Source organism: Phacochoerus africanus, chromosome 13 (assembly GCF_016906955.1).
Source record: "Phacochoerus africanus isolate WHEZ1 chromosome 13, ROS_Pafr_v1, whole genome shotgun sequence".
Classification (NCBI taxonomy): Eukaryota; Metazoa; Chordata; class Mammalia; order Artiodactyla; family Suidae; genus Phacochoerus; species Phacochoerus africanus.
Genome location: NC_062556.1, coordinates 20,542,377 through 20,566,455, shown reverse-complemented (window position 1 = coordinate 20,566,455; position 24,079 = coordinate 20,542,377). Strand labels below are relative to the sequence as shown.

Here is a 24,079-nt window from a genome sequence, read left to right as displayed (position 1 = left end):
TTTATTTCCAAAGGAATTACCAACAATATGCAAAAAATTTGTCAACTTAAAGAAATATCTTCCTTATCAGAAGGACACAAATCTGTTTAGACTTAGAACCATTTGGGGTATAGCTCATCAGAAGGCTCGGGGCTGACTGCGGACACTTAAACAGCATTATTTTTAAGAACCTGAAGTCTTCCTCAATTACCATGTAATATGCATTCTTATTAAATGTTTAAAATGTATAAACTTTGTGCTCTGTAACAGAAAAATGTACTTCTTTAAAAACCAGACTTCACCTATCATCTTTCAAAAATCTGTCCCTTAAGTTCTTCAAGGAACACACTTTGGAATTTACCAAGAGACTGATTTACTTTTCTTGGCAAGCTCATCAAATTAAATTTCTGCGTGTAACTAAAGGAAAATATTTGTATTTATAGTAACATATGAAACAAGTTTCCTAACTAGCTATATTTTCATATTGAATCTTAATATTTAATTCTTGTCTTTTGAGAGATATCCATAAACCAATGTCCACAAATCTACTTGACAGATACGAAAAGAAGTATCACTGATGGGCTTCCAGAAATCTGACTTCAAATCTTAGATTCTCCCACAAATAACTGTGTAACGATGGGAAATTCACCTCATCTTTCTGCGCCTATTTCCTTATCCAATAACTAACAGTTACTCAATGAATACTAGAAGCCAAGCAGTTGCGAGTCACTAGATATATAACAATGGGAGTTCCTGTCGTGGCGCAGTGGTTAACGAATCCAACTAGGAACCATGAGGTTGCGGGTTCGGTCCCTGCCCTTGCTCAGTGGGTTGACAATCCGGCATTGCCGTGAGCTGTGGTGTAGGTTGCAGACACGGCTCGACTCGGTTCCCGAGTTGCTGTGGCTCTGGCGTAGACCGGTGGCTACAGCTCCGATTCAACCCCTAGCCTGGGAACCTCCATATGCCGCGGGAGCGGCCCAAGAAATAGCAACAACAACAACAACAACAATAACAACAAAAGACAAAAAAAAAAAAGGATATACAACAATGAACAGGAAGAAGACAGTCCCTGCCTTCAGAGGCTTGAAGTCTGCAAAGATGAGTTTAGGCTCAATTACCTTTAAACCCTCTGTTCCAGAGTTCACATTCCATGATCTGAACTGGGATTACATTCATAGTTTATGCCCTGCGGGTCGTTTCCAAATGACCTCGAAACAGCTGTAAAGAATGAACTATTTCCCACGTGAACACTGGTAAAATAACTTGTTAAATCAGAAGGCGGTTTGATATATTTATTCAGAGGGTGATTCAATTAGAGAAGCATGTACAGCATTGTGAAATCCAGTGTTTCAAAACCTTTCTTGGTCACTCTGTGTATTACAGTTTCAGAACCCCGAAGAGCGTCTCTTATCTGACGTTTCTCACGCATTCAGGTACTTGGCGTGATGTCTGATGTGATCGGTAATGAAGGTTGCGATGAAGTAGTAGCTGTGATCATAACCCTAGAGGACAGAACAGGGAGATAACAAGTCACGCGGCACCATTCCGAAACATCGGTGTTAAGGACATTAAATGTACCTCTCATGTCCCTAATTGGCTTATAAATAATCAAACTATCACAATATGAGGAAGGTTAAGAATCCAAGCAAAGCTTATTACACGTGTACTTCAACACTGTCACTGGAAAAAAAGAATAGCAAAAATGTGGGAAGAAAAGCAAACATTCTGCAGAGCCTCGTTCCTCGAGGCCGCTGTTTAATATGCGAGCAGAGGAAATAACAACCCGTTGATTAAATGTTCAGAGTAAACATGTGGTCACATCCACAAGGACTAAAAGACTCAATTCGGAGAGCTTAGACGCATGGGCAAGAGTTTCAACTCACAAAAGAAATGCACTAACACCAACAAGAGAATGCTAAAACACAAAATAAGCACACAAAGCATCCAGAGAGAGAACAAACACCCGAAGGCTCTATCACCGGGAAGTTAAACTCAGCCATCATAAATCACGGGAAGCATTCCACCTCCCACGCGGTAAAATCATATCATATCTTTATCTGATAAAAAAAAAGGAGTAACTCATTAAACCCTGATGTCCCTCAGCCAAAAAACTAAACTGGGTAAAAAAGTCAGTAAACTTTTTAAAACCACCATGAAGCAGAGAGAAAATGTTATGTGCCAGGCAGGGGAGTTGAAACAGATCTTTCTGGTCAAATAAAACTGCTGTCAGGTAATCAATGGTAAAGGAAGAGGGAATCCTGGCTCAGGGTGTCCTCTGAGAGCAAAATAAGTAGCTTTCAAAGGAAAAAAAAAAAAAAAAAAGAAATACAGGGTAGGAAAAACCTACGGGCGTCAAACACCAGATGATTTTTGAGACAGGCCTTACCTAGCCAAGACAAAATTAAAACAAAATGGAATATGATGGGAAAGATAAAAGTCTAAGAAGGATTTTTGGCTTCAACTTAATCGAGTGAATAGTCGCTGATGGGAGGAAATGGGAATTTTTCTAAGCACTTAAGAAATAAAAACAGACGTAATAAAAACATCACCGGGGTTTCAGGGAACAAGGCAAAGACCCTAAGGTTTGATGAACATTGAGAGATGTTCTCAATCTCTTACTTCCAGGGCCGGGTAATGTGTATCTTGGGAACAGCAGTTAGGAAAGCGTTTTAAATCATCCAAGTAACTTAGAAGCAATCTCTCCTTCTGCTGCCAGTGGCCACACATTAGAAGGGAATCGGACAGGAGAGACGTCAAAATTAAGGCTGAGCCTTGGAATTACTTGGTTTCACATCTCTCACTGATTAGAGCAGTCACAGCTTATTAGTTAAATTTATTGATGAAGGACAGTTTCTTATAGAAAGAAAGTTAAAGAAAAGCATTTTCCACTCTACTCTTAAATCGTTAAAACGTTAACCATGCCCATGATTCTCAGGCCACAAAACTTGTGAAATAGATCACCAAGTAGTACCTGTCATTTTTCACAGATGAAAAGATGGATCTGGTTGAAAACAGATAGAGATGCAAGGGAACAGATGCCTCGAAACACTAGTTAACAAAAACCCTAACGTGACTCGGCTGTCTTACGCTCAGTTTCACGATGTTTAGCACTGTGCAGTTTCAGGCACATAGTAGGCAGCCACCATTATTACTGCTACTTATTATATTATATTATTTTTTCTTTTTAGGGCCACACCTGTGGCACATGGAGATTCCCAGGCTAGGGGTCTAATCGGAGCTGCAGCTGTCGGCCTACACCACAGCCACAGCCACACAGGATCTGAGCTGAGTCTGCGACCTACACCACCGCTCACTGCGATGCCGGATCCTAAACCCGCTGAGCGAGGCCAGGAATCCAACCGCAACCTCATGGTTCCTAGTCAGATTCGTTAACCACTGCGCCACGACGGGAACTCCCCCATTTGTTTATTTAATAAGCACTTCCTGGGAGCTTATGAGCTAAATAATTGTGCTAAGTGTGGGATACTGATTAGTGAAAGCTCTCTGTGCTTTTACAACTCCGTGCCATACTCTTTCCTCTAAGAGGCAGGCACAGAGGCTAAAACAACTTATGAATCCTCAAAAAGGGCCTGAGACTTGAGGAGGTACTATAGCCTTGCTTCAGTGTTGTTTCTGGAAGTTTCCATTAAGTCACTGAAATTTTTTCTTCACTATGTTATTTTGATAACCAATAATAAGACACACGGGTCTGTTCCGCATGAGACTAAGACTTGATCTGTGTACACTAGCTATCAGAATTCTGCTCCTTTGCACATTCTCAATTTAGATACACTGAAACCAAAGCAGAAAAAGAAAAATGAGGAAACAAATACATATTGCTACACACTACAACTTCCCTCTCAAATTTTTTTGACACTTGGTAGAGAATAAATGTAGACGATGAGCATTGAACACCATTAAAAAGAGGAAAATGAAGTTAGGTGAACCATGTACATGATGGCACTAATTGTTCTTTGTCTTCCTTAGATCACTTATTTATATTTATCCTCCATTATGTTTGGCTTAGTTAATCCCTCACAGCTCCCATTTCATAATGAAATACTTAAAATGAAATGATAAGCTGTACTTTCTCTCTTTTTTTTTTTTTTTTAAAGAACTGAATGCTTTGTCTTGACTGTTCATTTAATACAGATGACTCTGTCAGTTGCTTGGGATATCGGCATTTTAGAAATAAATAAATTGACTTTTTTTCCCTCGAAGAATTTCATCACTGTTCTAACGAGGCTCTTTTTATAACAAACTCTAGAGATTTTTCAGTCTTTGTTGGCAGGCTGAAACTTTTTTGTTGGTGGTAAGAACAGAACTTCCCGGCACAGACACAGGGGAAGCAGAAGAGGCATCTAGCACCGCTAGTGCCAAGAAGTGAAAAGCCATTTGGAAAAAAACCCATAAGTTTGTTACATCACTTATAGCTATAGTTAAACACACTACTGTGTTTATAATCAAACACTCTTCACTGTCAAAGTTTTCCGATCTGTATGGAATTTGGTCTTAGATATCAATAACTTGGAAGCTTTCACTTGAAGTGTCTTATAAGTGGAAACTTATCTGGAGTTCACTTTAAGTGTCTCATAATTGAAAAATTATCTGGAGTTCGCTTGTGATGCATCAGAATAAGGATCTGGCCTCTTCATGCGGCAGCCCGAGGCGCTGCTGTGAGGCGGGTTTAAGCCCTGGCCCAGGAATTTCCACATGCCAGGGGAGGGGGGAAAAAAAGCTACAAGAGGGGGCTTTCTAAATTCTAAAATAAGAAAATACTGTGGAAATCTTGCTTTTTTGTAGTTCATTTAGAATAAGCTAAGGTTTCTTAGTACTTGCCTCTTGTGATCTAAAAACAACAGGGATTTTCTTTTCTGTACAAGCAGCTATGAAGTTATCAGGTAGTAACTGCCCATCTGAAAGGAACTGGTCATCTTTTCCTTGATCAATTAGTATATCCAGCTGAGAACCCGGATAGGACTTCACAAGATGGGTAGCATCATAAGCCTAAAAAAGAGAAGAGAAATCAAGAAAAATAAATTTGAAAGTGCCCAGAAAGATATTCTTCAGACTGTCCTATACTAGAACCGAAAAAAATATTTAAGTTTTTAAGCTCTAAGGCTGATTAACTTGAGAGTATACTTTTAGGTTTGCTTGTCTGGTGTTTATTTATAAGGTCTTTAGAATTTTAGTCTCAATTACAGCCTCTTCCCTACTCTAAGCAGCCTAGACCAATAGCAAGAATTCTGCATCTCAAGTATTCTTCATATTATAGCTTTTTTTCTTCTAAATCTTTAAGGTTCTTAATCACTTCTCAACTCCAAAAAACATATTTTTTTTCCCTTTGTAAATCTTTTCACAAATTGACTATTTCTTCTAACTCCGTTATCTTTTTATATTTCCAAATACTCTCTACTTCAAAAAAATGGTCTGTTTTTGTGTCTCTTCTTGTTGACTCTAATTCCAGACATCAGTCTCTCTTTTGCAGTCTGTTGAACAGCACCAAATGTCTCCTGGCTCCAGGAACTTTCAGAAAGACTTGAATAATCTGAATCATATTAATGACACAAATTTATTATCTGAGGAGCTGCTACTCGTTACAACTTTCTATTTTACCACCCATCTTTAAATGTTAATTGCTCATGTATACTCAGTAACCACAACTTTTATGCATCAGGATAAACAAAACCCCAAAGATTTCCCCTTCTAAAGTATCGTGTTTTTATTTTAATTAATTAATTTTTGCCTTTTTAGGGCCAAAACATATGGAGGTTCCCAGGCTAGGGGTCAAACTGGGGCAGTAGCCGCTGGGCTACACCACAGCCACAGCAATGTTACCTCCAAGCCACGTCTGCGACCTACACCACAGCTCACGGCAATGCTGGATTCTTAACCCACTGAGCAAGGCCAGGGATCGAACCTGTGTCCTCATGGATGCTGGTCAGATTCGCTTCCACTGAACCACAGTGGGGACTCCAGTACCATGCTTTTTAAAACTTGGTTTCTTTAATCTTGAAAGGTGAGAGTGGAATGAGCCCTATGAAGTCACACTAGTTGTAAGGTCTATGATTTCCTAATTCTGCATGGCCTCCTTATTCTAAGAACAAATTAAATAATAGCATAAATATGGCATAATCAAGATAGTAAAATCCACTGCCACTTGGAGAAAAATGATATAAGTAGGTTCCTTTATAAGCTACTTCTCCCCTACTTCTTCAAATCAGTTTTTTATTCATCTCTCTCCTTTTTTTTTTTTTTTTTTTGTCTTTCTGCCTTTTTAGGGCCGCACCTGCGGCATATGGAGGTTTCCAGGCTAGGGGTCAAATCAGAGCTGCAGCTGCCGTCCTACACCAGAGCCACAGCAACGCGGGAACCGAGCCGCGTCTGCAACGTACAGCACAGCTCACAGCAACGCCGGATCCCTAACCCACTGACCAAGGCCAGGGACCGAACCCGCAACCTCATGGTTCCTAGTCGGATTTGTTAACCACTGCGCCACGACGGGAACTCCTATTCATCTCTTCTATTAGACCATAAGACCCCTGTGGACAGTAAAGGGTCATCACCTTCATGACACAAGATCTTAAAACGCTACACAGACTGTGCACGTGGTGAGGGCTCGAAACACCGATGCACATACATTCTCAATGCACTGTTCTCAAAGTAATTAACAGCAATAATTTCTAGCATTCTTCCCATCTAATAAAAATTTAAGCCTAAGCCAAACAATAATCTAGTGACCAAAAGATTAACCTTCCAAATGTGTCAGAATTTCAGGGACTGATCTTAAATAAAATAGGGGTCCATGGGTAAATGACTTTGAATGCACAGAAATAAGACAAAAAGGGTTTTTTCCCCCCCACTCAAGTATTTTCTACTTATTAACATGCGCAAGATGATGAATTCATTTGCAAAATATTCAAACTCTTGGTGGAGTTTGCAAATAGCCCATTTCTGCACAAGAGTAAAATCAGTCTCAGGAAAAAGAGCCATTAAAAAATTTTCATTTGGAAGCATCTGCTCCTATGCTTGAAAAAGTAATCTTGCTGTTGGAAATATACTCATAAATGTACATTATATACACATTATCTATTTTTAAAAGCTTTTAAGTCTAGAATTTAAAATCCAAATCTGAGAGATGCTGGATTTTGAAACAGATAAAACAAAATGAAAAGCCAAGCCTTATGGTTCTTATAATACAATTAAGCACATGTTAATAAGAGGTAAGTCTAAATATGGGATATTTTTGGGGATGTTAATTTAGGAAAATAAACATATAAATTAATCATTAGTAGAAAAAAAATGTAGCCTCAGAATATCTGCCACAATTCAATACAATTAAAAAACCATTCTTTGCTGTTATTGTTATATGTATGCACTTTTGCTAATTATTTCTCACGCTGGATCCTTACTTGAGTAAGTTAGGAATATGATGTCGTAGTGTGCAGCTACTGAACAAATTTGAAAACTTAAGAATGAGGAGTTCCCGTCGTGGCTCAGTGGTTAACGAACCTGACTAGGATCCATGAGAATTAGGGTTCCATCCCTGGCCTCACTCAGTGGGTTAAGGATCCAGCATTGCTGTGAGCTGTGGTGTCGGTTGCAGACTCGGCTTGGATCCCAAGTTGCTGTGGCTGTGGTGTAGGTTGGCAGCTGTAGCTCCAATTCGACCCCTTGCTTGGGAACCTCCATATGCCATGGGTATGGCTCTAAAAAAAAAAAAAAAACTATGGAAACTTAAGAATGAGTATTAAAGAACAAAATAATGCTGTTTGCAGCAACATGGATGGAACTAGAGACTCTCATACTAAGTCAGAAAGAGAAAGACAAATACCATATGATACCACTTATATCTGGAATCTAATATGCAGCACAAATAAACCTTTCTACAGAAAAGAAACTCATGGACTTGGAGAACAGGCTTGTGGTTGCCGAGGGGGAGGGAGTGGGATGGACCGGGAGTTTGGGGTTAATAGATGCAAACTATTGCCTTTGGAATGGATAAGCAATGAGATCCTGCTGTATAGCACTGGGAATTATATCTAGTCACTTATGATGGAACATGATGGAGGATAATGTGAGAAAAAGACTGTATATATATATATATGTGTGTGTTGACTGGGTCACTTTGCTGTACAGTAGCAAATTGACAGGACAATGTAAACCAACTATAATGGAAAAAATAAAAATCATTAAAAAGAAAAAAAAAGAATGAGTATTAAGACAGTCATCCAGTACCTACCTTCCATTTACTTTCATCTGTTCCCAAATATCCACTAAAGGCTTTTTTGCCCCAAGGACAGAGCACTGGGTTGCAAATTGGAGCAAATGCTGACACAGACTTTAGAGACAAAAATAAATTTAAAAACAAGTTATATTTTGCTAAATCAAATATGAACAGATATCTGCAACTTGCTTAAAAACTCTGACTTGCTGAGAAAATCCCTATGAACAGTTTTCCTTTTGCTGTATTACAGGCTTAGATTGAATGTCTCTCCAGGATACCACATCCTTTGTGTGTTCTATTAAAAGAGCTAATAAAATCTAAGTGCTAAAATAGTGTAAAGCAATGCATGACATTTTCATTATAAAGGCACAAATGGAAGTTTATGAGTTTCTACTCATTTTTCCACTGAAAAAGTTAACTTTACAAAAATATTCTTGATAAAAATATAAGTAAATGATAACATACTGCCAAAATAATGTTAATCAAGGATAACTTTTAGGAAAAAAAATCTAGAAAACTATAGTTTGAATAGAAGCAATGACAACTGCTTTCTAATACCACTAGCAAACCAACGAGAAACCTCTGGGATAAAAGTTCCATACTTCTGACTTTGCAGCATATACTGTGTGGTCAGATTTAATACTCTTCCCCCACAACCCCTTGAAATTCCCAACACCAGAAAAGTTAATCTCAAAACTAAAACAACAGTATCTTAATTTCAATCTTTGAAAGTTCCTAATAGTGTATTATGCAAGAGAAACATCTGTCATTAGAAGTTTAGGTCATCTTACTTTGTATTTTCCAGGATTCTTCAAAGTACAAATCAGAGCTCCATGGCCTCCCATGGAGTGGCCGAAAATAGACATCCTTTGGGGGTCTACTGGAAAATTGGCATTTATGAGTTGGGGAAGCTAGAGAGAATAGTTGGACAAAAGATAGGAGAGAAATAAGTTCAGACTTTTTCAAAGTTACATACAATAATCAATACTTCCAAAATCACAGTCTTAGAGTTGTTTACACTTGCAAAGATTTAAAAAAATGTCAGATAGGGAGTTCCCCTCATGGTTCAGCAGTGACGAACTGGACTAGTATCTGTGGGGACACAGGTTCGATCCCTGGCCTCGGTCAGTGGGTTGAGGATCTGGTGCTGCCATGAGCTGTGGTGAAGGTCTCAGACAAGGCTCGAATTTGGCATTGCTGTGGCTGTGATGTAGGCTGGCAGCTCCAGCTCTGATTCAACCCCTAGCCTGGGGGAACCTCCATATGCTGGGAACCTCCATATGCTGTGGGTGTGGCCCTAAAAAGACAAAAAAAAAAAAGTCAGCCAATGATTATTAATATACTACTGTAGACTATAGGGCACATCCTCCTTGGAAAGCAACTTTAAGAAGATAATGTGGAAAGAAACTTTAAAGTGTTCTAAATTTTGATCTAGTAATTTCACTTCCTGGAGTCTATTCTAAGGGAAAAGTCTTTATGGGGAAAAATTATATCCAAAGATAATCAAATGCAGTAACACATTTTATGGTAAATAATACATACATAAATATAGCCTCTGTTAGGAAAAAGTAATCATGGCGTATGACAGAATACTACCCAATTATTAAAATTATGTTACAAATAGAGAATATTAACATTTATTTTACACAACTAAAAAGAATGAGATAAAAAAATGTTTTACAATTACATGAAAGCTAGTCATAACAAAAAGCTTGAAATATACCAAAATGTAATTCTTGTTTGAAGTGACAGAATTACAGGTGATTCAAGTTTTATATTATTGTTTCTGAGTTTTTATGAGGCGCACATTAACAGTTAAAGTCATATACAACTTAGAAAAATGCATAAACTGCACACAACTATTATCAATAGAAGCAAAGCTTTATCATTTATCCTGATTACAGTTAATCACTTTGAAATACATCTGAATGAACCTGCTGTCAAAGAAATGCAAAGTTTTATGGAACATGATGGAAGATAATGTGAGAAAAAGAATGTATGTATGACTGGGTCACTTTGCTGTACAGCAGAAATTGACAGAACACTGTAAATCAGCTATAATAGAAAAAATAAAAAGAAATACAAAGGTTTTTCATGTACTATTTTCTCTGTATAATATGGGTAGTGTATACAGGCATCAAAATAATAATTCAACTCTTTAAACTTTGGAATTTTTACTAAGATAATAAATAAACATATACCAAGTAGATTCAATAATACCATATATTAATTTAAAAATTCTTGGGACTAGAAGGACCTTCTGTCCGAAGTCAAACTTTTAGCAACAGTTACAATACAAATGAAATTACCTCCTCCGTTACATAAGAGTACATTCTGTAGTTAGTTTTCCAAGGATCTTCAGTAGCATCCAGATAAAATCCGGCCCCAGTGCCAAAATCCCAGCTCTCATCTTCACCTTTAATATTACAGCCACCTAGGAAGGAAGAAATCTTGTCGTTTCATTTACTTTGTAGTAATGGCCCATGTTTAAAAACACAACTTAAAAGGAACCTGAAATTTCATGTGCCTTAAAGCTGTTCACCAAATATTATCGGCTCTCTGCCTGCTGGGGCGGGTACTTCCGGGCCCTCTGAGTCAGGCCATGTGACTCGTTCTGGCCAATGAGGCAGGGGAGGGAATGACCCTGCAGGCTGGGGTGTTCACGGACAAGGTAAAGCATTGGCTTTCTTGGTTGAGGAAGCTCCCTCCTCTGTACTCTGAACATACCCTTCCTCACTCTGTTTTACCCATCAAAGTGCTTATCCTCTCTTTTTCTCTTGCAGAAATGTGTTCAGATTCCTTCTCTGAGAACACTCCCCGTGACCAACAATTCTTCACTTCTCTGTACCACTGTATTCTTTTTTTTTTTTTTTTTTGGTCTCTTTTGCCTTTGCTAGGGCTGCTCCCGCAGCATATGGAGGTTCCCAGGCTAGGGGTCTAATCGGAGCTGTAGCCTCCGACCTTCGCCACAGCCACAGCAACGCCCGATCCTTAACCCACTGAACAAGGCCAGGGATCAAACCCACAACCTCATGGTTCCTAGTCGGATTCGTTAACCACTGAGCCATGACAGGAACTCCGTCTGTACCACTGTAATCTTTAAGGATGAGGGGGATAAATGCTTGTGTTCAATTCACTGTCTTGAACTAAAAATGTCTCTCATGCACTTGAGTCACCCCATCATGTTTTCCCTATTTACCCATCCCCCAATGGGATTTTCTGATATTCTTTTTAAAACTTATTAGGTTTTATTTTTTATACCTGTATACAGTTAAAAAGCCAACCAATGGGATTTCAAATAAAATTACAGTGATATGTAATTTGATGGAAATGACTTCATAATATTGTCGGTTTGCCCATCCAGGAACGTGGCATTTTTCCATTTATGGTCACTAGGAAATTTTATATGCTTTTTTCCCCTATTGGCTTATTTTATCATATAGAGAATAATCATTTCCCTTTTCTCAGTTCTTTAATAAAGAAGGTATGAATTATTCCATTTTATATTTTTGATGCTATTCCGAATTAAACATTTTATTACATTTCCTGTGAGACATGTCTTACTTTTACATAATATGAACCATGAAAGGAAATGTACTGCTTCACGAGTCCAGCCATTTTACTTCCAGATGGTTTTAGCTCCCATTTAAATTCCATTTCCTAACCATTCCAGGGTCACAGAACAAGTTTCAACTATCTTGATTTGGACTGAATTCTCAAACATTTGATAGTCTCATTTCCCTAAGGTAAGCATTATAATCATTTATATTAAAACTAATACTTGTTTAACTGTATGACTGTCTGATGACTAACAGAAATGAGAAAAGTTAATTATCATGTGACAAAGCAGTTTACCCAAGGAATAAAAAAAAAAATCACTTCCTATGCATGTAGGTTATTTTGGAACTAGTGCCAATAGGACATATTATTATTATTATTATTATTATTTTTGTATTTCAGGGCTGCACCCATGGCATATGGAAGTTCCCAGGCTAGGGGTCGAATGAGAGCTACTACAGCTGACAACCTACACACAACTCATGGCAACACCGGATCCTTAACCCACCGAGTGGGGTCAGGGATCGAACCTGCATCCTCATGGATACTAGTTGGGTTTGTTACTGCTGACCCACAACAGGAACTCCCAATGTGACCTATTATTAATTGAGTTGCTCAAGCTCTGTTTTAAAGTATCCTCATCTGTAAAATGGGAAAAATACGAGTGATGTGATGAGTAAAATTCAGTGAGGAAGAAGTACAGCATGGTATTTTACAGTCATGATGTTGCTTCAAAGATTAAAAAATAGCAAAAATATGAATTGTGTAAATGTTATACCGCTTAGACCTTAGTCTTTAAGACTTAATATTTTCACAAAAGATCTCATAAAAAAAGACTTACGAGGGCTGGTATCTGGAGCAATGACGACAAGGCCGTGTTCTGAGGCAGCTTGATGATAACCAGATTTTGTAATAAAATTTTGTTCTGTGCAAGTTAAACCTGAAGATCAAAAACATTGTTATCTCATGTTATACTGTGAACAGTTTATAAGCTTTAATCTTTTTGTACAACAGGAAAACAAGCTCATTTATTATTACAAAGATTTTTTTTAAGAAATAATGCTGAAAAGACATTAAAGTTCCCCTTCTTATAGAATTTATAACAGTATTAATCTAAGAACGGTCTTAGGTTAAATGCTCCCATAGCTGTTCTTTGAAAGTCACTCTCTAAATTTCAAATACTGAAGTCCTTTGGAGCAGATATATCTGGGAATTCAGGATTTTTCAAACTGTATAATGGCAATATGGTGTATAAACGAAACGTTATAACAAACCCAATGGATCAAAATCTGCTTCACTATATAACTACCCACTAGTCTAGCTCTGTTCTCTGGAAACATCTAAAACACACTTAGGAGTCCCCATCGTGGCACAGTGGTTAACGAATCCAACTAGGAACCATGAGGTTGTGGGTTCGATCCCTGGCCTCACTCAGTGGTTTAAGGATCCGGCGTTGCCGTCAGCTGTGGTGTAGGTCGCAGACACGGCTCGGATCTGACATGGCTGTGGCTGTGGCATAGGCTGGTGGTTACAGCTCTGATTGGACCCCTAGCCTGGGAACCTTTATATGCTGGGGTGTGACCCTAAAAAAGCAAAACAAAAACAAAAACAAAACCCAACAAAACACTCAGATGATATGTCCTGACAGATTTCAATCATGGTTAGAAGTTCAGACCTTTCATTGCAGTACATGTTACACAACACCCTGGTACTTCCATACTGGGTTATTACTCCTTTAACAAGAGACATGACCCCTTTACTTTACTCCTGTAACAAGAGAGAGAGCTCTCACGAAAAACAAAATGCAAAAATAGGAGAAAGGACTGAACACAGCTTTGAACCACACGTCAGAAAACTTGTTCACTCTTTGAGTGACCTTGGGTGATATATAATTTCCCTAATCCTATGGGATAATTTCCTATTATATAGGTTACATGATTTCTAAGATCATTTTTAGCCTCACCATACTACGTTTCTAAAACAAACACATAATTTGTTGTTGCTTCTGGCAATACTCAGTGCTCTTCTAGCAGAACTGGTCTGTTTGCTCTTCCCCATCAAAGAAATCAGTTAAAATTAGGTAAGCACTTCATTTTTACCTTTTTTAAATAAAATATCTATTCTCATTTTTAAAGACTGATATTTGAGGCTTATCCTCGATGAAACATAGATAAGGGAAGATTTATTAAACCAAAGTTAGAAGAAGCAATTTTAGAGAAACAAAAACAGAACTCTATGACGTAATTTGGTTTCTATGAGTTCTTCTTATGTTTGCTTCTAAAGATGAAGTGCCAAGATGTTGTGAAATAAAAGTTAGCACAAAGGTTCAAAGTTACTCTCTCACGATCCATTTGACAATCTTAATATTAACCCTGGTTAAGCAGCCTTAGTATGATCCAGATTGTTGCCAGAGGAGATCTGAGTCCAAGTACAGCATTCTAGAGATCACTGTAAGCAGTTACTTGTCTCTGGTTTCCAATTAGCATTCCACAGGTATGCTGGTTTTACCTGATATTGTTCTATCTGAATGGTAAAGTCGCTAAGAAATGCTTGGGAAGGTACAAAGGAAACTTTTCTAAGCTCTTGCCACTGAGTCTAGAACTTTATATTCTCTGCTAAATTACTTGGTCTAATGGAAAAGGAAGCAAAGTAAGCATAATTCAGCAGGTCTGAAATTATTCTCAGGATAAAGTAAGAGTAGACCATGACAGGCTCCTCAAGTCTTTTATAAACAGTTCAGAAAGCATACCAATAAGCCAAGATTGAAGAGTAAGATAAGCCAGTTAAAAAGATAAAGAGACTCTCCCCCCACCCCCTTTTAATGGCCGTATCCACAGCATATGGACGTTCCTGGGTCAGGGACTGAATCCAGTGATGTACACCATGGCTGCGGCAACGCTGGACCACTAAAGCAACCCCACCAGGCTGGGATTGAACCCGCACCTCCACAGTGACCCTGGCTGCTGCAGTTGGATTCTACCACAGAGGGAACTTGAAACTCTTTTATAAAACTCAAATGCATAACACTTACCAGAGAGCCAGTATAGTGCAGGGCATTTTCCAGTTTCTGCCTTTGGTGGTAAATAGATAGCAAATTTCATTTTGCACTTCAGTTCAACACTGAAATTTTAACAGCCACCAAGACAAAACAAGACAAAACAAAACAATTGCCCTTCATTAGTTGAGAGAGAAACATAAGTGATTTAATGTCCAAAATAACTGTTTCCACCAACATTTAAGGATTATACTTCAGCCCTTAAAGAAAGAATGGGGCCAATTTAGCATAGTGATTAACCAACCTGAGCCTATGCCATGCATGGTTTACAGTCATTTTGAGCAGAATGAATTAAAAAATAAATGTAATATACTCAATGTAGCACTAATATTATTAAACATTGTTTCTGTTTCTAAAGAGATGTATGAAATAACTAATCAGTTTTCACAAAAAATGAACTCTAAAGATCTTAAACTACAGGTTTGCTCCTGGGCAGTGAAATGGACCACATCCTTAATTTGCTTTTATCACTAATATTACCACCACTAATATCAAAACTAGATAAAATAAAGCTCATAAAAACCACAGGTATTTTTCCATGTAAATAGTAATTCATGCAACAGGGATCTTTTATGGGCTTATTGAAAGAATCAAATAGATGGAAGCAGGGAACGAGAGATTTCTAAAATTGTATCTTCTTAGTAATTACCTGTCATGTTCAAAAACTTTTTGCAATCCTCCAAAGCACTTGTTGCTGGAAATCTGTTTCAGTGCCATTCTTCACCTATTAGTGAAGATTAATCTCATTAATTTCTAGAGAAATCATTGCTAAAAAAATCTGAAACAAAACTTTTTTCAGATAAATTATCTAAACAAACTGTTTTCTACCTTAAATTTTTTCCACATGCTGATTTTTTTTTTTTTGTCTTTTGTCTTTGTTGTTGTTGTTGCTATTTCTTGGGCCGCTCCCGCGGCATATGGAGATTCCCAGGCTAGGGGTCGAATCGGAGCTGTAGCCAACGGCCTACGCCAGAGCCACAGCAACGCGGGATCCGAGCCGCGTCTGCAACCTACACCACAGCTCACGGCAACGCCGGATCGTTAACCCACTGAGCAAGGGCAGGGACCGAACCCGCAACCTCATGGTTCCTAGTTGGATTCGTTAACCACTGCGCCACGACGGGAACTCCTCCACATGCTGATTTTCTCTGATAAATAATATTATGAAACTAATTTTGATACGTACACTTACACTTGTTATTTTAAAAACTTTAATACTTTAGCATGTCATTACTGATTTATTAACAAGCTTTTTTGTGTGTCTTTGTCTGTGGACGCCTCCAAATTCTTTTTAGAAAGAGGCAGAATATAAGTTATTAACTTACTAGTTTAGCTTAGAAGATCAAAATTATTAATAGTTTTCCTGTTAACTGTAGCAAAGGAGTCAATGGTTATGGTTGATACTAAAATTGGAGGAAAATGATGTATCAATCATAATTTTGATAATTATAACAGATAACATTTATTGAACACTGACAGTGTGATAAGCACTTTCCCATATGTTAACCAGATCAGATTACTCTTCCTAGGAGAGTTTTTCTGAGAAAGTGATATACAACTTTCAGATCAACATTCCTCCTTTTAAAACAAACCGGCAAGTAAAACCTAAGGCTCTCCCAAGTGAATTATTTTATTTTTATTTTTTTTGCTTTTTAGGGCTGTACCAGTGGCATATGCAGGTTCCTAGGCTAGGGGTTGAATCAGAGCTGCACCTGCCGGCCTATACCACAGCCACAGCAACGTGGGATTCCCAACCCACTAAGCGAGGCCAGGGATTGAACCTGCATCCTCATGGATACTAATCAGATTGGTTTCCCCTGAGCCACGCCGGGAACTCCTCCCAAGTGAATTAAAAATACAATTTGCCGGAGTTCCCGTCATGGCTCAGTGGTTAACGAATCCGACTAGGAACCATGAGGTTTTGGGTTTGATCCCTGGCCTTGCTCAGTGGGTTAAGGATCTGGCGTTGCCGTGAGCTGTGGTGTAGGTTGCACATGCAGCTCGGCTCCTGTGTTGCTGTGGCTGTGGTGTAGGCCGGCAGCTGCAGCTCCAGTTCAACCCCTAGCCTGGGAACTTTCATATGCCTAGGATGCAGCCCTAAAAAGACAAAATAATAACCATAATAATAATAAGAATAATAAATAAATGAGATTAGTTTCAAACCTACCTTTAAGCAGTCTCCTCAATAAATCCAAATCCTTATCTGAGCGCTGGAGAGCTGGGATGTGAACCAGGAAGTCTGACGTCAGAGCCCTTACTCTGCTACTATGCTCTCCTGCCTCCCAAGAGGGTCTTAAATACTCTTACAAAAATGTCTTTTAGAGAAGAGTGACTAATTTTTACAGTATTAGGGCACCACAATTACACACAGAGGAATTACCGTCTATTCGCAGGTTTATGCTTTCAATCTATAAAAGACCAATTTTTATACAAACTGCCCACAGGATGTTAATAATTACTGAATATTAACTTCAGCTATCCTTGTTTATGACACTATCTTAAATAATGAATTAATGGAGATAGATGTATACTTTTAAAATACATACACATGAGACCAAGGAATAACATTTATTTGTTGAGTTACTCTACAAGGAAAATCCTATTTTTTTAGACCTAGCAGGGACTATGTTTGCTTTCCCAAAACATGGTTCACTGATCATGTATCTAGTACATAAGAGGTACCTAAGAATCATTTTTTTAAATTAATGAATAAATTTAACTTCTAACTACCAATTACGTGAAAGTTTTTAAGATTAGTCTTAAAGATTAGTTTTTATTCATCTACTTTAATGATCCATAACTAGTCTATTTCCTCTGCTCTTTGAATGTCCTTTAAGTGCAAAATCAGATAGGTTCCTATTTGGCCAGAGAAAACAAAGTTAAAATATTTTTTTTTAATTGATAGAATGAAGCAAAAAATAAAATGAAAACCTTAACGAGTTCCCATTGTGGTTCGGTGGTAACAAACTCAACTAGTATCCGTGAGGACATGGGTTTGATCCCTGGCCTTGCTCAGTGGGTTAAGGATCTGGTGTTGCTGTGAGCTGTGGCGTAGGTGGCAGACATGGCTTGCATCTGGCGCGGCTGTGGCAGGCAGCTGCAACTCTGATTCCACCCCTAGCCTGGGAACTTCCATATGCTGTGGGTGGGGCCCTAAAAAGACCAAAAAAAAAAAAGAAAGAAAGAATATTCAAGTATGAATCAAAAAAAAAAAAGTTAAGTTCAATAAAAAGTATGACATAGCTAAGAAGTAGATGTAACATACTCTGTGGCACATGACCTGGTGCCCTAGGTGATTACCTATTTGCTGACATTATTCCATGGGAAAAATAGCATATTTAAAACCAACTTTATCAGATATTTCACTCAGCTTCCACAATAACACATAAAAGATAAAACTTCAGTGTACCTGTCCAGCTGCTACTTGCTTTTCTGTCGACACCTAAAGGTAGATGACCCTGAAAAAAAAGAAAAGCCAACCAAATGGTTTATAAATGGGACACACTTTTCACAACGAACGTTATGCAGACATGTTCAGTCCGCTACACACTCTCAGCAGACATCGTCCTCGCTGAGGGCAGGTGACACTACCTACCCTGGGAAGGACAGTGTGGAAAGGGCAGCTGATGGAACAGCACCACTGCTTTACCTCGGCCCCTAATCTAAGTACCTTAATACCTATTTTGCCACAAGGCCTGGTGTTTAATTAAAAACTTATATTCTGGAATAACATTCCTATAAAGAGAAATTTTTTTCTTTTTAAAGTGTCATTTGAGGAGTTCTTATCGTGGCTCAGTAGTTAACAAACCCAGCTAGTACCCATGGGGATGCAGGTTCGATCCCTGGCCTCACTTGGTGGGTTAAGGATCTGGTGTTGCCACAAGCTGTGGTGTAGACACAGCTCAGATCCTGCATTGCTGTGGCCGTGGCGGAGGCCGGCTGCTACAGCTTCAATTGGACCCTTAGCCTGGGCACCTCCATATGCCACAGGTGTGGCCCTAAAAATTCTCCCCAAAAATAATACAGTGTAATTTGAAAGTATGAGATATAGTCAGCTGCTGAGAGTGGAGAAAACAGGAACAGAGACTTGAAGAGGAGAGAAAGATAAAAAGAAACCTAGACCCATCCGGCTCAGAGTTGTAGGTGAAACTTGTAAGGCAGGGAGGATAAAGAGGGAAGAGACGAGGATTAACCACTACTGGGCTGACTGGCTGGAAGGGATGAACCTGTGAGAAAACTGATCGGGTTTATGAATGATGCTCAAGTGACTGACACACAGAAAGAAACAAACAAGCAGAAAGGGAAGCAGCAGTGCGCAGGAAGTGGTATTCGTTTGACAGATGTTTCTTTAGGTTCCAGAATAGATTGTGGGGGAGAAACGGGAGTTACAAAGTAGGACAGAATAACAACAAACAGCGCCCCCCCCAACAAAAACAATTTCATAATGTGTTTCCTAGAAAGTCAATGAAATGAACATAGATACTCTCCAGAGAAGAAAGGTTCTCTCTGTACATGGAAAGCCCATCCAGTAAAAACTGTTAAGGAGAAAGATGTCTTTATTCACAAGCAACCATCCCCCAAAGACTCTATTGTCAAATCTTACTTTTCTTCCCTTTACTTCCTGAAGCTAAAGGTCACCTGCCCCCAGAAATCCGGCTTCCTTCTATGTTATCCATACTTTCCTACTCAGGAGTCTCAAAAGTTTTCTGTCTAACTCTACCTGGGTCTTTGTTCCCATTTTCTCAGACTTCCTGGACTTTGATCCATTTCTCCATTTTCAACATTGTCAACTAAAAAAAAAAAATACACCACCTGAAAATTGAGAGTTAAGTTTTATTTGGGATGAAATTAGGACTTTTAAGCCTGGGAGACCGCATCTCAGAGAGCCCTGAGAAACTGCTCGGAGGAGGGGAGGGAGGATCTGGGATATACAGGGGTTTTTGCAACACAGGGCAGGCAGCAGGAACAAAAGAGGCCTGGGCTCCCTGAAATCCTTCCTGTGACGTGCACCTCCCCTGTCAGGGCCAGTGTCCCGAGTTTTCACTGCCTGTGGGACTCACTGGCTCTCATTTGACTGCATTTATAGATGATTGTGACCTTCTTTATCCTTAACTACAGACTGGGCTGAAATACCACCCAAGGAGGAAAAGCGGGGGATATCAGGCTATGAGAAAGGTGAGGGGGAGGTGCGTGCAGCCACACACACATTTTACAAATGTCTGTTGCTGGTCTCCTGAAGGTCACCACCAGTCACAAGGAGCACACATCACCATGAAGGAGTTTAGTGTTTTTCTAGATATGAGGAGGTGCAAGAATTGGGCACATAAAATCTTCTGCAACTATCTATCGGAAGGCCTGTTCTTCCAGTGTTCCCTGAGCACAGAGCGCCTCACTCCTGGTCTCCACCCTGAGCTCCACTCAGGGGGTGCTGCGGGTTGGTAGCTGCAGTGGCTCCTGTTTTACTCCATATAGAGGCTGATGGCAAGTGCCCGACTTCGGTTTACATGTTCCACCCCACCGGCTCGTGACCACTCACACAGGTCTCCCCAGCATCACCAGATTATGGCATGCTGACCACTGCTTCTTTGGTCTAAACCTCTCTTTAGTGAAAACTCAGGATCTGGCTTCTTCTCTTCCTTTCTCCTCCTAACTCCCTTTTCTCTTCTTTTTTTTTTTTTTTGTCTTTTTAGGGTCATACCTGTGGCAATATGGAGGTTCCCAGGCTAGGGGTCGAATTGGAGCTACGGCTGCCGGCCTACGCCACAGCTACAGCAATGCAGGATCCGAGCTGTGTCTGTGACCTACACCACAGCTCACGGCAAGGCCAGATCCTTAACATGTTGATTGAAGCCAGGGGGATTGAACCTGTGTCCTGAAGGATGCTAGTCAGGTTCGTTAACCACTGAGCTTTAATGCCAACTCCTCTTTTCTTTTCTTTTCTTTTCTTTTCTTTTCTTTTCACAAACACTCTTTCCTTAGCTCCTATTCCCTACATTTCAAATACTTTTCCTGGGTGAGAGAATCTAAATCTGCCTCTCCAGATTCCATCATTCTCAAGCACTGGTACCAGAATTTAAATTTCTTCCTGGACCATTCTAACAGGACATGCCACTGGCTAGTAAAACCCAGCACATCTAAAATTAAGCTTCTCTCTCTCACCTTCAAACCCTTTGTTTGCTTCTCTTTTCCTCGAAGCCTGTCTAGCCCAATCTGCATTTGAAATGTCTTAAAGTTACCCCTTCTCTGAAATCCCACCACACCACCCTCATTATATACAAGGAATTAAAACTTTCCTCCTATTCCGTTTCCTTCTTGTATGTCCTACTTTAATCCATTTAATTTACTGCTCAATGGGTCCCTATACAAGTCACATCTTCAGACCTAACATGCCTAAAAATTGTGATTAAAAAAATGTAACCATTCACCATTTTTAAGTGTATAGTTCAATTAAGTATATTCCATCAATATTATTTTTAATTTTTTGTTTAGGGTCGCACCCTAGGCATATGGAAGTTCCCAGGCTAGGGGTCGAATGGGAGCCACAGCTGCCGGCCTAGGTCACACCCACAGCAATGCTGGATCCAAGTCGCATCTGTGACCTACACCACAGCTCAGGATCCCTGACCCACTGAGCATAGCCAGGGATTGAACCCGCATCCTCATGGATACTAGGTGGATTCGTTTCCATTGCACCACAATGGGAACTCCCTATTCTGTCAATTTTACAACATAGTTGGCTTGTCCACATTAACTGGCTGATGAGAAATGCTTGGGCAACTCCTGGATGCTGCTGCTATAGGTGTAGAGAGCTAATCCCACTCAGTTGTCAGTCCAGTAGTTGAAGACCAATGTCACCAAAACCAAGACACTATAATTAATGATACGAGTTTTTTCAAGCTTGAGGCCATTAAAACTTCACAAAAGTGAAACTATGAATTGACAAAAAGGATGCATAAGGCTCTATATATACTGGGATCACATTTAAACTGTGTACTAAACATAATTTCTTTTCCTTCACAAATATTCACATGGCTTTCCCATAGATCAATTTTTAATCCACCCTAGGGAAAAACCGACAGCATGCATGAGCTCTAAACACCTCACCCTGGCTCTTAAAATTGTCTTCAACGGTCCCAGACTATTTTTCTGGCCTTGTTTTCTATTACTTTAATTTAGTCAAACACAATTATGTACATAATTCTAGGATAGCTTGTATGTTTCTACTGGGTGCCATGGTATAACGGTTTGGGACCAGGTAGGTTGTGGAGCCAAACCCTTCAGGTTCAGATTCTGGCTTCACCAGGTACTACTAAGTCGTAGTACTTGGTAGTGGTAGTGATTTTGGGCAAACTACCTCATAGCTCTTTTTTTTTTTTTTTTTTTTATGGCCACACTCTCAGCATATGTAAGTTCCCAGGCCAGGGATTGAACCCCAGTAGCAGATGAGGCAAGAGGGATCCTTTAACCCACTGCCACAGCAGGAACTCCTATGTCATCTTTCTATGCCTTATTTCCCCATCTACAAAATGGGCCTATTAATATGATCTACCTGATAGGGCTGTTCCTGGGACTAGGTAAGTTAATTCACATACTTGGAACACTGCCGGCCATGATACACAAATGTTAGTTATCATTATTCCCGCAACCTCGAATGCCCTCCAAGTTCTGCTTAAGTGCCATCTCCCTGGCGACCCCGTGAGACATGACCTCCAGATCCCTACACAACTCTGACAGCGCATTTACAACACGATCAGGCTTCTAAAGTGCTTGCAAGTGCGTCCGGAGATGCGCACGGGCTTCCTGACCCAGGCGCCCATGGGGGCTCCGAACATTTTGGGTCTGCTTCCTCCATGAGCGGGGGACACATCCACTTCCCGCAGGAAAAGCTACATAGGCGTAGCGGGCTCTAGAGACACCCGCACCTGCTCCGCAAAGATCGCACGCCCGAATGCCCCGGGGTACACATTCTTGGAAGCGCAGAGAGTAAAAGGTCCAGTGCCCCTCCCTCGGCTTCCTGCCAAGGCTCGGTCGTTCTCCCGGACAGAGGCCGCGTGGTCTTCGCATTTGCGCCCATGCGACTCGCCGCAGGCCTCAGCGTCCTCCCCTATCCAGCCCCACAGCCCCACAGTGTCATCCGTGCAGCAAGAGACCCTGGCCGGCCCAGGACGTAAGGGCCTCTGCCCAGCCCCAGTCTTACCTACGGCAGCAACCGGAGGCCGAGCAGTAGCCGTCAGCGAAAGGCGGAGCTTCAACATGGCCGCTGTTGCCACCGCCTCGGTCCCACCCCCTCTAGGGCCCGCCCCTCGGTCCCCGACCACTCGGACCCGCCCATCTCGGGCCCGCCCACTAGGGTCCCTACTCCTCAGCCCCGCCCCTCATCGACCCCGCCCCGAAGGCTCCGCCCAGAAGACCCCGCCCCCAGCGTCCGCCTCCCTGACCTCACATTTCCCTGGAGAACTCTCTGCGGCTCCTCTTCCGGTGGCGCGTCCAAAGTCGAGCACTCGCCAGGCGTTAGGGCCCCGACCCTTCTCAGGGGACGCTTTGTAAGGCTGAGGCTTGAATAAACACGAGATCTGGCCCCATTTCACTCGTGGAAAATGTTTCCGCCTAATCCTTTGAGGTTATTTAGAAACCGGGACGTAATTTCAGTTCCCCTATTTGGTAGCTGGGGTTAAACAAAAGCCATTGAAAAAAATCACCTGTGCTAGAAAAGTAGTAGGTGCTTCACCGGTGTCCTTTTTTCTTCCTTCTCTCAGTGTTAGAAGAATTGAGTAATATAGTTGCTGGTTGCTGACTTAACAAATATTTCCTTGACTTTTTGCTTCCTTCGCTTGCCTTAACCAAATTGATTGCGATGTACTTTGCCCGTTGAGAAAATTAAATCTGATTACAAACAAAACAAAACAAAACCCTTAAAAAAATTTAACAGCTAGGCCATCAGATTGTGAATGACATCTTCGGAAGGACAAAACTGGTTTTGTGGGCGTGCAGCCTGTGCAGTAGAGCAAGATCGCAGAAGGACCCTGCCCTTAATTTCTTTCCTGTGCCACATTGTTAAGAAATTTTGAAAGGGGCCTCATATTGTCGTTTTGCACTGGACCCTGCAAATTATGTGGCATATCTTCCTGAAAGGACTGGTAAGTGAAGTGACCTCTATTGAAACTGATGTTATAGATGCTACAGAAGAGATTACATGGCCCGGGTCCATTTGGCCACAGTGACTTGTGGGTTGCACCTGTGGAGCTATATCGATTGGA

General features: G+C 40.4%; 2 protein-coding genes across 3 annotated transcripts; both read right to left on the bottom strand.

The window, feature by feature from the left end:
• Nucleotides 1–1,260: 1,260 nt before the first annotated feature.
• Nucleotides 1,261–23,086, bottom strand: ESD (esterase D). Of its 2 annotated transcripts, XM_047756158.1 has the most exons (11): nucleotides 23,020–23,086; nucleotides 18,232–18,280; nucleotides 16,990–17,040; nucleotides 15,472–15,546; nucleotides 14,799–14,887; nucleotides 12,609–12,707; nucleotides 10,519–10,643; nucleotides 9,001–9,120; nucleotides 8,225–8,323; nucleotides 4,822–4,989; nucleotides 1,261–1,484 (listed from the first exon to the last, which is right to left on the bottom strand). In XM_047756158.1, exons 4-11 carry the CDS (start codon nucleotides 15,537–15,539, stop codon nucleotides 1,404–1,406), a joined length of 849 nt encoding a protein of 282 aa, XP_047612114.1. In that variant the 5' UTR covers nucleotides 15,540–15,546; nucleotides 16,990–17,040; nucleotides 18,232–18,280; nucleotides 23,020–23,086; the 3' UTR covers nucleotides 1,261–1,403. The 2 variants fall into 2 exon arrangements, with proteins under 2 accessions (XP_047612114.1, XP_047612113.1); XM_047756157.1 differs by lacking the exon at nucleotides 16,990–17,040.
• Nucleotides 21,775–23,077, bottom strand: LOC125113442 (uncharacterized). The gene has a single exon (XM_047756159.1). The coding sequence runs from the start codon at nucleotides 23,075–23,077 to the stop codon at nucleotides 22,709–22,711; it is 369 nt and encodes a 122-aa protein (XP_047612115.1). The 3' UTR covers nucleotides 21,775–22,708.
• Nucleotides 23,087–24,079: the final 993 nt, after the last annotated feature.

Bases quoted from the DNA above. Each gene is read 5' to 3' on its own strand.
- ESD (XM_047756158.1), bottom strand. From the start codon at position 15,539: ATGGCACTGAAACAGATTTCCAGCAACAAGTGCTTTGGAGGATTGCAA. The intron at 10,644-12,608 runs GTAAGTCTTTTT...CTTCCTTCCTAG, and splicing joins TGCTCCAGATACCAGCCCTC to GTGGCTGTAATATTAAAGGT. The intron at 9,121-10,518 runs GTAATTTCATTT...TATTCTCTCTAG, and splicing joins ACTCTTATGTAACGGAGGAG to CTTCCCCAACTCATAAATGC.
- LOC125113442 (XM_047756159.1), bottom strand. From the start codon at position 23,077: ATGTTGAAGCTCCGCCTTTCGCTGACGGCTACTGCTCGGCCTCCGGTT.